This window comes from Schistocerca gregaria, chromosome 5 (genome assembly GCF_023897955.1).
Source record: "Schistocerca gregaria isolate iqSchGreg1 chromosome 5, iqSchGreg1.2, whole genome shotgun sequence".
NCBI lineage: Eukaryota > Metazoa > Arthropoda > Insecta > Orthoptera > Acrididae > Schistocerca > Schistocerca gregaria.
The window spans coordinates 458,789,497-458,802,614 of record NC_064924.1 but is presented as its reverse complement, the minus strand read 5'-3'; the positions used below and the strand labels follow the sequence as shown (position 1 = coordinate 458,802,614).

The 13,118-nt window shown below is 44.8% G+C and overlaps 1 protein-coding gene across 3 annotated transcripts in view; it reads right to left on the bottom strand.

Annotated features, from left to right (window-relative positions):
• Positions 1-13,118, bottom strand: part of LOC126273103 (putative ferric-chelate reductase 1 homolog) — a 346,200-nt gene that overhangs the window by 25,248 nt on the left and 307,834 nt on the right. For all 3 annotated transcript variants that reach the window (XM_049976539.1, XM_049976537.1, XM_049976538.1), the window contains exons 8-10: positions 4,062-4,285; positions 3,645-3,888; positions 277-389 (exon numbers count right to left, since the gene is read on the bottom strand). In XM_049976539.1, the coding sequence (XP_049832496.1) occupies positions 277-389; positions 3,645-3,888; positions 4,062-4,285 (581 nt within the window). The remainder of the gene's footprint in view (positions 1-276; positions 390-3,644; positions 3,889-4,061; positions 4,286-13,118) is intronic.

The following is a 13,118-nucleotide window of genomic DNA, read 5'->3' as shown; positions in this document are numbered from 1 at the left end:
TTACCTCTAAGAGAATGGTCTATTGACATACAGTCGACACATATCTTGGACTTTCTAATGTTTGTTTCAATATCATTAAACGTTTATAAAATACTACTACTGTCCACACCACATTCAACAAATTGTTTACGATCAATAAATATGTTTATGTTTGGCAAAAATACCATATTTCAGGCCACATTACACAAGGTGTATGGTTTTTTGTCTCAAATTAATCACTTATCACTATAAAATCTGTGTTTTGATATAAAGAAAAGCCGTCAAATCTGTACTTACAGAAAATACTAGGTGCATGACCACATGGAACACCACATATGACACTAGTATCCAGTCCAGCCATACAGGAAGTTCAGCCTTTCCCAGTTTTGCAGCAAAGAAAATTGTAACAACTGTAAATCAGAAAACATACACCAAAAAGTTAATTGATTTCTTATTTTTCATTTTGCTTAGAAATTAACTGAATCAAGAAATAAAAACTTTTAATGTAATTATCAATGTGAATCGCAGAAACCCCCTGCCTCTATTGACAGTATAGGAATAGGGATAGGGATAGGGATCAACAAGGGCGAGCAGGAGGGAGCAGCACAGTCCTGTGGTGCGCAAGTGTGTGTGTGTGTGTGTGTGTGTGTGTGTGTGTGTGTGTGTGTGTGTGTGTGTGTGTCAAAACTCCTCTGCCTCTCAATACTATGCTACTCCCTCCTGCTCCCCTTGTAGATCCTTATACTCTCAACATTGGTAAGGGCGGTGTAGGGGGGGAAGGCGGTGTAGGGGGGGAAGGCGGTGTAGGGGGGGGGGAAGGCGGTGTAGGGGGGGGGAAGGCGGTGTAGGGGGGGGGGAAGGCGGTGTAGGGGGGGGAAGGCGGTGTAGGGGGGGGAAGGCGGTGTAGGGGGGGGAAGGCGGTGTAGGGGGGGGAAGGCGGTGTAGGGGGGGGGGGGTGAAGGCGGTGTAGGGGGGGGGGGGGGGAAGGCGGTGCAGGGGGGGGGGGGGAAGGCGGTGTAGGGGGGGGGGGGGGTGAAGGCGGTGAGGGGGGGGGGCGGTGAGGGGGGGGGGGGTGAAGGCGGTGTAGGGGGGGGAAGGCGGTGTAGGGGGGGGGGGGGGTGAAGGCGGTGTAGGGGGGGGAAGGCGGTGTAGGGGGGGGAAGGCGGTGTAGGGGGGGGAAGGCGGTGTAGGGGGGGGAAGGCGGTGTAGGGGGGGGAAGGCGGTGTAGGGGGGGGAAGGCGGTGTAGGGGGGGGAAGGCGGTGTAGGGGGGGAAGGCGGTGTAGGGGGGGGAAGGTGGTGTAGGGGGGGGAAGGCGGTGTAGGGGGGGGAAGGCGGTGTAGGGGGGGGAAGGCGGTGTAGGGGGGGGAAGGCGGTGTAGGGGGGGGAAGGCGGTGTAGGGGGGGGAAGGCGGTGTAGGGGGGGAAGGCGGTGTAGGGGGGGAAGGCGGTGTAGGGGGGGAAGGCGGTGTAGGGGGGAAGGGGGTGTAGGGGGGAAGGGGGTGTAGGGGGGAAGGGGGTGTAGGGGGGAAGGGGGTGTAGGGGGGAAGGGGGTGTAGGGGGGAAGGGGGTGTAGGGGGGAGACTAATGGATGAATGGAGTACATGATACGGACAATGACAGAAGTGAAAAGGAAAGAGGTGACAGGGTGGTCGGGAACAAGTTAGTGAAGGAAACTTCCTGGCAGGTTAAACCTGTGTGCTGGACCGAGAGACAAACTTGGGAGCTTTGCCTTTTGCGGGTAAGTGCTCTGGTAGAATTAAAGCTGTGGGGACAGACCACGAGTCGTGTTTGGTTACCTCAGTTGGTACAGCACTTGCCCGCAAAAGGCAAAGGTCCCAAGTTCGAGTCTCAGTCCAACATCAGGGAGTTTCACTTCACAGTGGAGTGTACGCTGATATGAAAATCTCATTCTGGAAGTTAGTGAAGGTTTAGGTTGGGGATGGGGATTGCAGAAACAGCATATACTGGAGAGAATTCTCACCTGTATAGTTAAGACACACACGGGCTGGAAGGGAGTATCAAATCGGTATACACTGTGAAGCAGCTGTTAAAATCATCTGTGTACTAGTGTGCAGCATATTCACCAGCTGAATGGTCAAGTTTGCAGTTGGCCACAATTTGGTGGAAGTCTTCATGTAAGTCTACAGTTGGTCGCCTTTCATGCCCACATAGAAAGCTGTGCAGGAATTGCAGCATAGCTGACACGTAACATGGCTTCTTTCATGAGTGACCATGCCATTTATAGGTTAGGACATGACTGCAGTAGGAGGTGGTGGGGTAAGAGTATGGGACATGTATTACACTTGGGTCATCCACAAAGGAATGGCCCATGGGCTGCAGGATTTTGAGCAGCATTAAAATAGGAATGGACAAGGATATTCTATAGATTGAGTGGGTGGGTGGGAGGGTGGGTGGGTGGCAACACCCTACATTGGATGTGTAAATATAATTTGGGTAGGATATCTCTCCTCTCAGGATGCAAGAAGATTCAGTCTACGCCCTGCTGAAGGATGTAGTTGAGCTTTCTCAAGGCCAGGGTGATACTGGGTGATCAGGAATGTTGATTGGTGTTTGGTGTTTGGTTAACAGTTTTACTGGTGTCAGAGGAGGAGATGCAGGGGAGATCTACTTACAGGTAAGGTGGCTAGGATGTTATCTGCAAATACAGGCTGAAGTAGAGTTATTGGTATGTTTTGCCAGCTCATGCTTTAAACTGCAAATGCAGCATTCATGGTGGAGAGGCTGGAAGGAAGAGTCTTTTTGACAGCTGTCATAATGGAGGTGCTGATGGTAGGTTGTTGCCCTTGATAAGAACAGATGTGTTTATGAAGCCATGTGAGAGGTGGAAGGCAACTCCTAGGAAGGTGGATATGTGAGAGGTGGAAGGCAACTCCTAGGAAGGTGGATCATTGAGTTGAGGAGGGCCAGGTGAAGCAGATTTGAGAGTAGGTGTTGAGGTTATGGAGGTCAACAAACTCTCTTGCTGAACAGGCCTCTGAAGGTCCAAGGGCACCGAATTACCACCTATCATCCTGAGCTGACAGGTGTCACTGTATGCGGATATGGAGGAGCATGTTGTCAGCACATTGCTGTGAAGCCATTGTCAGCCTTTGTGACCAGAATGCTATTTCTCAGTCAGTCAGCTTCTCAATTGGCCTCACAAGGGCTGAGTACACATCTCTTGCCAACAGCATTCAGCACACCAAGACAGTCACCCACTGAACTGTTTGCCAAGCCCAACAGTGCTTAACTTCAGGGATATTACAGAAATCTGTGTTACCACTGCAGCAAAGCAATTGGCCGAGATCAACAGAGGCAGAGGTTTATTCTGTGGGAGCATTGTAACCAGCCACAATAGGACAACAAATAGAGAAACGTGAAGAGATTTTAACAACAAATTTAGTTTAAGAGGAGCATGAAGAATTTATTAGTGGATGACTCCTCTTACTCCACTGATGAATTTTTTAATAGCACCAGCTGATGTGTGTGTGTTTCTAATAATATAAAATAATGCACTCACACACACCATTCTGCTGAAGTGTTATGAATTTAGCTTATTTCTAATTGGCACAGACAGTTGGAAATAATCTCTTATGTTTTGAAGATACAGTATGTAGAGTACTATTATAATGTTTATATCTAATTTCCTTGTTCAGTATGCTTACTTGCTAAAATATGTGCAGAATTTCCAATGAACCAGTGAACCCAATTAAATACTGGTCGTCGTCTTGTTCCAGGGTGAGGCCTGAATGCTGCTCCTATTGGCTGTATAAAAGCTAAAATTGTTGTAATTGTGCCAAGAATTGCATGTGGATTGTCTTCTTGTGACCAGCCACGTAGTTCCACAAAGATTATTACAAAACCAGCGATGGTGAGGACCCATGTGGTGACCATCAACATGCGATGCCACTGGAAACAATTTCCAAATATGTTTGAGCTATAAAGTAATGGAAGTATCACATTTCAAAGTCATGTTTGTTAATGGCAGCCTTATTCATTAGAAAATCAATAATTAAATATCTGGGAATAAAATAATCTTAAGTAAGATCTAAATACGCTGAGTTACACAGCAGCACACTTACTGCAAACCATAAGTCCTTTTTGCAGAGTTGTGTACCGACCCAAGTTTGTCTGAAATATCTCGCCAAGAGAATTCCAAGACTTGCCGTTCCTATCCATGCAGCTACCATGAACGCACCATGGAGACGGAGCAACACTTTTGAAGCAGCAGTCCATCCCGTTACATCAGACAAGTATTTAGCAGATGATGTACTGACCTTAGCAGAGTGGATACCAATATTATTATCTGAAAATAAAAGTTATGTTCATTTCCTGCTAGTATAGAACTGCTTGTGGAAATACAACCAATCATCAGACATACAAAATTTATGATAATGGAAAATATGTTGGATCAATGGTTGGCTGCAGAACCCACCAATTAAATCAGTTAAATAGAATGCCGACTGTTAGAAAATTTTACTTTTTGTCCAAAGATGATCTTCAGATGAGAGACAACACCACACACTTTCAGACTTGCACAAAAAGCCCAAGCATGCCCGCACATGGTCATGGCCTCCTTTACGCACATATGTAAAGCTGATAGTTTTCAATAGCCCACTTTTAAATGTGTGTGCCAGTCAACACATCTCCTATCTGGTGATCAGCAATATGTTCAGTTCATACTGTTATTATTATTCGATCCCAGATTTTGCATTGTTCAAGTAGACAGAAATATGTATATGACGTAAGGTGAGAAGCACAATTCAGACAAAAAGTCTAACAACAACAAGAACGCTATTACTGTGATACAAACAGAGAAAAAGGAACCAAACACCCAAGCAAGCAGGCACATTTTAGGGCCTTTCCCTGTTTGCACATGTACGTTTTATATGAAGAGTGTCAAACAGTAGACAAGCCCAGCCAGAAAAACATAAAAATCTAAAAATAGTTAATTATAATAGAGGGGAACATTCCACGTGGGAAAAATATATCCAAAAACAAAGATTATGTGACTTACCAAACGAAACCGCTGGCAGGTTGATACACACACAAACAAACATACACAAAGAATTCAAGCTTACGCAACCGACAGTTGCTTCATCAGGGAGGAGGGAAGGAGAGGGAAAGATGAAAGGATGTGGGTTTTAAGGGAGAGGGTAAGGAGTCATTCCAATCCTGGGAGTGGAAAGACTTACCTTGGGGGGGAGGGGGGGGGGGGGGGGGGAACACACACACACACACACACACACACACACACACACACACACACACACACACACACACACACACACACACACACACACACGTGTATGTGCAGATGGGTGCGCCGTAGAGAAACACATTCAATACCCTGTGGAAAGTTAATTGCTAAAACTTATTTTTGTGGCCATTTGAAGTTAAAGGAATATTTGAATAGTCTCTTATTAAAATATATAGTTGAACATGAAAAAACTCTTCAGAAATATAAGGAATATTATGTGATTCTTCAATTTCTCCCAGTGTATTTCTTGCTCGAATAGTCCACAGGTGTACTGCCAGTGCATAGTGTCCAACGGGCACAATATTTTGGTGATCAGACAAGTCACCATCGTCAGGTGCACTGACGAACTGAGCTGAGTGCGGGCGGCAGTCCTAAATCCCCTTCCCCTCGAGGCATTCTCTCCGCGGCCATGCGTCGGCAGTCGCTGAGAGGCTGGCGTCAGCGTCTATGGTGGCGTTTGTGTATCTGGCTCATCCGCCCTGGTCGCTCGTTCGTTTTCATTGCCGAGTCTCTTTTTAATTAGGCTCAGTGCTGGTTCCCGTGCCTTGCTGAGGTTGTAGCTGCAATCTCTGTTCATGAGTCTGTCCATGGTACGAACTTTGATAGCCTCTCTAACGACGCTGTCCCAGTATTTAGATGTCTGTGCCAAGACCCTGGTATGTTGGTAGTCCATTTTGTGATTTTCGAACAAACAGTGCTCTGCGACTGCCGACTTGTTGGCCTACAAAAGTCGAGTGTGCCTCTGATGTTCTCAGCAACAATCTTCGATGGTGCGCACTGTCTGTCTAATTTAAGTCTTCCCTCACTCACAGGGAATCTGGTATCCCCAAACTTAGATCGTCTTTGACACTTCCCAATAATGCTCATGTTTTATTGAGTGGGCAAAAGACAATTCCTACTCAGTGTTTCCTCAATATTCGTCTTATTTTCCCCAATAGTGTGTCAGTATGCAGTATATAGGCGGTGGCTACCTCTTCCTCCGTGACTTCATCCATCTCCATAAGCTGTACTGTAGAGAAGGGGCGGAGAGCATGTCTAATCTGAATGGCAGATACTAGACTGTTGCATGGAGGGTTGTGAGCTCAAAACTCACCTGCACAGTAAAATTTTAATTTCTATATTTGGTTTGAGTATATTCTATAAGTATCCACAAATGTCAAGGGTCATTGTACTGGAATGTTTTGTGTGTTTGGCTAATGCAATTTTCTACTTGGAGGGCACTGCAAGCAGTAATATAAGAACAATTAGGAGAAGTTCACAAGCTGGGAAGTATTCCAGGTAGAATTGCGCAAGTATTTCAGAGATGAACGACGACAGAAGTGCAAGGCTGAAGATGAACTAAAGTGCAGGGCACAGCGTCCAGGAGAAATTACAGCATCCCACTTTCAAGACGTCTGAGCTGTGTAAAATAGTGGATCCTAGAATGAAGGAGGAAGATAAGGTTGCACATTTCATTAAGGGTGTTGCTGAGGACATTTATCAAGCCCTACTCCTGAAGGAGGCTTCGACAGCAGGCGACTTCATAAATTGGTGCCAGTATATCGAGACAAGGCATCAAAAAAGAAGTACAAGTAGTTTGAACGGCTTCCAAATGTCATATCGATGTCTGGGATGGAGGAAGGAACCAATTTCACAAGTGTTCATCAGATAGTGAGAGAGAAAGTTCAGGAGGCGAGCAAAAAACAGAGTCACTTCAAGAGGTCATAAGGGAGGAAGTGGAACAGACATTGAACCCAATTTCTCATCCTTCATTTCCCTTTAAAACTGTGAAAAAGTCGAGACCCAGGCGAAGTTACATCCCTACGAAGCCGCATGAGGAACCTGTTTGGGTACCAAGGATGACTGATGCTTGGAGGACCCAGGATAACCAACCAGTATTTTTCCACTGCAGACGACTGGGACATGTGGTGCGCTATTGTCGAGTAAGGCTGCATGTATTTGATGATGCCCGTGCCAAAAGACAGCAGACCAATCTTAGCAGACGCCAACTCTGGGACAATGAAGACAAATATGAAGATTTTGGTGCAGGACGATGTAGGTCACCATCGCTGCAAGCTGGCCACTGGAGAGGATGCTCCCCAACACTCCAATCAAGGTGTCCATCGCCGTTTAGAAGCTCCAGCCAATCACCTAGCCACCACAACCTGGAAAACAAAATGGTTCCACCTTCCATGGATGTGAGGCCGCCGAAAAGAAAAATCCTCCACCATCGATCACTATGAAAATGATAGGAAACTATGTTGATATCCTCTTGGATGGCAGATCAGACCAAGCCCTTGTGGACACTGTAGCATCATATTCAGTCATTTCAGAGAAGTACTGCCGCCAGTTGCAGAAAACCATATTCGTCGACAATAAAACATCTCTGCTGAAGGTGGCTAATGGGAAATATGTAAAACCTATAAAACCTGCAGGAAGATGTGTCATTCATGTGAGTAAGTAGCCATACACAGCCCTCAGAATTCATCGTCTAACAAGAGTGTAGTCATGATGTCATTCTCAGATGGGACTTTTTGAGAGCTCCTCAAGCAATTATAGATTGTAGTTGCTCAAAGATTATGCTATACTGTGGACAGAAAGATGTGCATCTGTATGCGTGGAGACTGTGTGTGCTGGACGAAGTAATCATTCCTGCAGTCAGCGCTACAAAGGTAGCTGCCATGTCATACCATTCATCAACCCATGGATCCTTTAGTGGAATGTAAGAGAAGCATACCACTGAAGAAAAACGAGACTATAGAGGCTGGGATGACCAAGTTAAAGAACAGATTCGGTGAATTGTGCATAGTTAACTGTCGCCGAGAACTGCAGATGCTTCCAAGACATGTGTGTAGTAAATGCTGAGCCGTTAATTGCAGAACAGCCGAGCGTCATAGACACCTCCCATGCCGAGTCTGTGGGCGAAATTAGTGCTACCACTACGAGACTTCTAGCTTGACTATCACCAGATCTCACTAAGGAACAACAGAAGAAGCTACTTGCCATTCTTCCAGAGTTCTCTGAATGCTTCAATCCACAGGTGACAAGGAAATTAGACAAATCGATCATGAAGCACCGGATTATCACTGGTGACCATCAACCAATAAGCCAGAGAGCATACCGTGTGTCAGCAATGAAATGTCAAATAATTCGTGACGAGGTAGAGAAAATGATGATGAATGACATCACTCAGCCTTCGTATGGTCGTCACCAGTGGTTCTTGTCAAGAAGAAGGATGGCAGCTGGCACTTTTGTGTTGATCACAGGAAGCTTAATAAGATAACTGAAAAGGATGTTTACCCCCTTTCCACTAATTGATGGTCCACTCGATTGTCTGAAGGAGGCCAAGGTTTTCTCTGCCATGAACATGTACTCGAGATACTGGCAAATTGAAGTAGATGAGGTGGATCGTGAGAAAACTGCATTCGTCACCCCTGAGGGCTTGTATGAATTCAAGGTAATGTAGTTTGGTTTTTGTAACGCACCGGCACCTTTTGAATGGATGATAGGATGATGGCTAATCTTCTAAGTCACCGGAAGCGGACGATGTGTCTTATTTAGATGACATTATATTGTACTCAGAGACATTTGATGAACACACAAAAAGACTGAGGGCTGTTCTTAAGTGTCTCCAACAAGCCGTACTGAAACTTAATCCGATGAAGTATCTCTTTGGAGCAAAAGAAATCAAAATACTTGGATACCTTGTGTCAAACGAAGGTGTGTGGCCAGACCCATAAAAGATGAGAACTATAACGGAATTTCCTACTCTTAAAATTATTAGAGATGTGAGAAGCTTCCTCAAATTACTTTCTTATTACTGTCGTTTTATCGAAGACTTTTGCATCAAAGCCAGGCCACTCCAAGAGTTGTTAAAAGCCAATACTAAATTTGTGTGTGGTGGTGCTCAACAAGATTATTTCTATGTTCTGTGAAAACCCTTGACGACTGACCCTGTACTTTATCTGTTTGATGGGAGAGCAACTACAGAACTACACACAGATTGCAGTGGGTACGGGATTGGTGCAGATTTCAGATGGAAAAGACAAGGTTGTAGCCTATGCTTACAGGACACTTAAAAAAGCCCAGAGAAACTACTCAACTACAGAAAGAGAATGTCTTGCTGTGAGCTGGGCCATGTGCAAATTTCGACAGTATCTCTATGGAATGCCATTCACAGTTGTTACAGAGTATCATTCACTTTGTTGGCTTACAGGTCTTAAGGATCCAACAGGACGAATTTCCAGGTGGGCACTGTGTCTTCAAGAGTGTACAAAAGTGGAAGAAAACACCAAGATGCCGACCGTGTCTCAAGAAACCATACGCAAGGCCATCAAGACTTTGATGAAGATAGTGACTGTCTCTCAGCACTCCAAGATCTCTCTATTGAGCAGAAGAAGGATGCCAAGGTAAGTCAAATTATGCTTGCCTTAAATCCGGTCAGAGGATGTGAAAGGACAATTTAAGATTAATTAAGAAAAACTTTAATCTGTTTGAAAAGAGGTGGCTATCAGTGATTCCTAAACACATGGTATAGATGTTCTACAGAAATTCCACGACACACCTGAGGCCGGACATCTAGGATTTATTCACACATACGATAGGTTCTGCAAGAGATTTTTCTGGCCAGTTTTATCTTGGAGTGTCCGCCACTATGTGTCGCATTGTAGAGAGTGCCAGAGGAGAATGGCAGTCCCTTAGAAACCACCTGGCTGACTCATACCAATTCCACCAGCTGAAACGCCTTTCCAGCGCGTTGGGATTGACCTCCTCAGATGATTTCCAACGTCTGCTAGTGGCAATAGATGGATTATTTTTTGCACTGATTATCTGACACACTATGCCATTACAAAAACCGTGAAAACAGCCAAAGCATTCTAGGTAGCCAAATTTATCGTAGAAGACATTGTATTAAAACATGGTGTCCCAAGGTCATTAATTACGGAACGAGGGAAGTTTTTCAATCAAATCTTGTGACAGAGAGGAACAGCCAATGCAACATTACTCATAACATGACAACTAAACTAATAGGCTTACTGAACGCCTTAATAAGTCCTTGGCCAACATGCTATCAATGTTGAGCAGAGCAACTGGGATGAGATGCTACCTTTCGTGACGTTTGCCTTCAGCACTGCCAAACAAAACACCACAGGATTTATGCCATTTTTCTTGGCGCATAGGAATGAGGAGACGACGACAACAGACACTGTGTTTCTGTTACATCCTGATGATATGGATGACAACTACATCGGCCAGGTGTTAACCAGAGCTGATGAAACTCTGGCAGTTAGCTCGACTCCACATGCTGCAGGCTAAAAAAAAAAACGATTGCCAAATGTATGACACAAGCTACCACCCTGTTGTCTACTAGCATGGTGACAATCTCTGGATCTTCACTCCTGTTCAGAAGGTTGGGCTCTCTGAGAAGCTCCTCAGGCGATACTTTAGACCTTATAATGTTGTCAGACAGTTGTCTGATGTTACATGTGGAGTTGAAGATTTCGACCCCGACGCAAGACTACGAAAGATCAGAGATACGGTCCATGTCCTTCGAATGACGCCCTATAAGGATCCTGCAACCCAGGGTAAATTCGAAGCTCAAGTGACAGGCAACAAGCAAAAAGGCAATGAACATAGCAGCAAGGGAAGTTCTAAGAAGATTACCACCAGGCTGAACAACAGTCATTGGGAGTTGGAGTATGCAGGACTAATGACTTGTTCCCAGAATAGGAGGAGGTAACACCAAGATGCTGTTCTCTTAAGGAGGGAGCAAAGTCACAGAAGAAGCCGAGTAGCGCAGTCACCGTAGTGTAGTGGTTATGGTACTATATTGTTGCATGGAGGGTCGTGAGTTTAAAAGTCACCTGAACTAAAAAAAAAATAATTTCTATATTTGATTTGAGTACATTCTAGAAAAATCCACAAATGGCAAGAATCATTGTACTGGAATGTTCTGTAGCTGTATATATACTGTATGTGTTTTGGCTGGAGGCAGTTTGCTCCGCACTCTTGTATGTGGAAGTACTGAATAAACCTTCATTAAGTGAAGTTAGCATTCGTCATTCATCTACTTACGCCTTCCTCTACATGACAATATAGCGGAAGTCCATGGACATCTTCTGAAGACCAAATTGATGTAACAGTTGATTAACATTACTTTATTCTCAAAAGGGAACTCAAAGAACTTAGAGTGTAGATGCTTATGGAACTATACCACACTGTCCGATGAACCAGGAGCAGTGGATGTCCCTGCACATGTGATGGAGTACAACACTATAAGCAATAGTTTTGTTCTGCGTGTTTGTGGCACCATGCAGAGTAAGATTATTCTTTGGCCACAAGTCTTCCATTTCCATGCACCCAAAAAACCAGAGGGTAAAGTCATGGTGTTACACCTGATCTTGGGGCTTCATTCTTCTGGACTGTTGACCCCGGGGAGGGATTCACCACAACACAGCTTGAGCACTGGCAGCAAAATTTACGGCACACCCTGTTTAGTCGGGTATAGGTACAGCAACTTCAAAAACTGCCATGGGACTGAGCTGCTGCTGCTGCTGCTGCCTCCTCCTCCCCCCACTGCACCATTTATTTGAAGGGTTTAGGGAAAGACAATGGTAACTGAGCCGTGCTCCAGCTCACCTTGGGGCCATTGACAGGTTGGCATCGTGTATTGGGATTGTCACCTCTCGTTTTCTTAGTCTGTTCACTGGTGCCACTACGTTTGCTCACTGTCTGTCCATCAGTGGCAGCAGCAGTGCTTATCGATAGCAAATACTGTGGTACTATCTTTGGAGCGACCTCCAATATTTCTGGGCCGTCTTGTGTCAGGAAGTTTGCTTAAGACAGAGGAGCAGTGAGGTCCGCACAGTGCCAGTACTTGCCAGGCCTGTGTGTATCTAGTGTGTTTGAATGAACAGTTATTTTAATGCTGTCTGCATACTGCATTTGTGGAGTGGTCCCTTCTGTCTTTTGGTGTTTTCAAAGCCAGATTCTGCAGACACAGTGCTCTCTGTCACTTCACCCTCGCCTGAATTATTCCATCATTTTACTGGTTATCAGATGTTAGGTGGATCCGGTAAGAGGGTTGGTCAGCGTGTAAACTGTCCCTAGTTTGAGTTGTAAACTGTCCCTAGTTTGAGTTGTAAACTGTCCCTAGTTTGAGTTGTAAACTGTCCCTAGTTTGAGTTGTAAACTGTCCCTAGTTTGAGTTGTAAACTGTCCCTAGTTTGAGTTGTAAACTGTCCCTAGTTTGAGTTGTAAACTGTCCCTAGTTTGAGTTGTAAACTGTCCCTAGTTTGAGTTGTAAACTGTCCCTAGTTTGAGTTGTAAACTGTCCCTAGTTTGAGTTGCCATCCTGTTACTTGAGCATAACACTTTGCTGCCTGTCTCACTGCTTACACAGCTACAGGGACTTTCCTCAGGTTGGTCCTTGGAGCACTGTCTGTGGATCACACTCTTCTTTATTTGGTCTGATTGTGTCAACTGTTTAAAAATAATATTTTGTTTAAATTATTCCTTTTGCTTGTGGCCTTCAGCCGATAAATAATTTTAATTCTCCTTAATAAGGCCTTCACCTGTCAGTGTAGTTTGTGTTACAGTCCGTTTCTCTTTTTTTTTAAAAAAAGATTGGTTTAAAAAATTATTTCCTTAAATAAATTGTGTGTTTACTGTGCAACCAACAGTAACCAGTTAGGATCCGTCCACACCTTTTCCTGCCTTCCCCAAGTCCCACATATCAGTACCCATCAAATTTGAATTTTTCAAACCAAGTACAGTCAGACAATGGTAAACTTGATCTACACCAGGAAGTGTAACGAGTTCGTCTTATTGATGACAGATGGCAGGACAACAAACAATGTTTATTTGCTTCTGTGGGAATCCACATACACTGGTGAGAAAC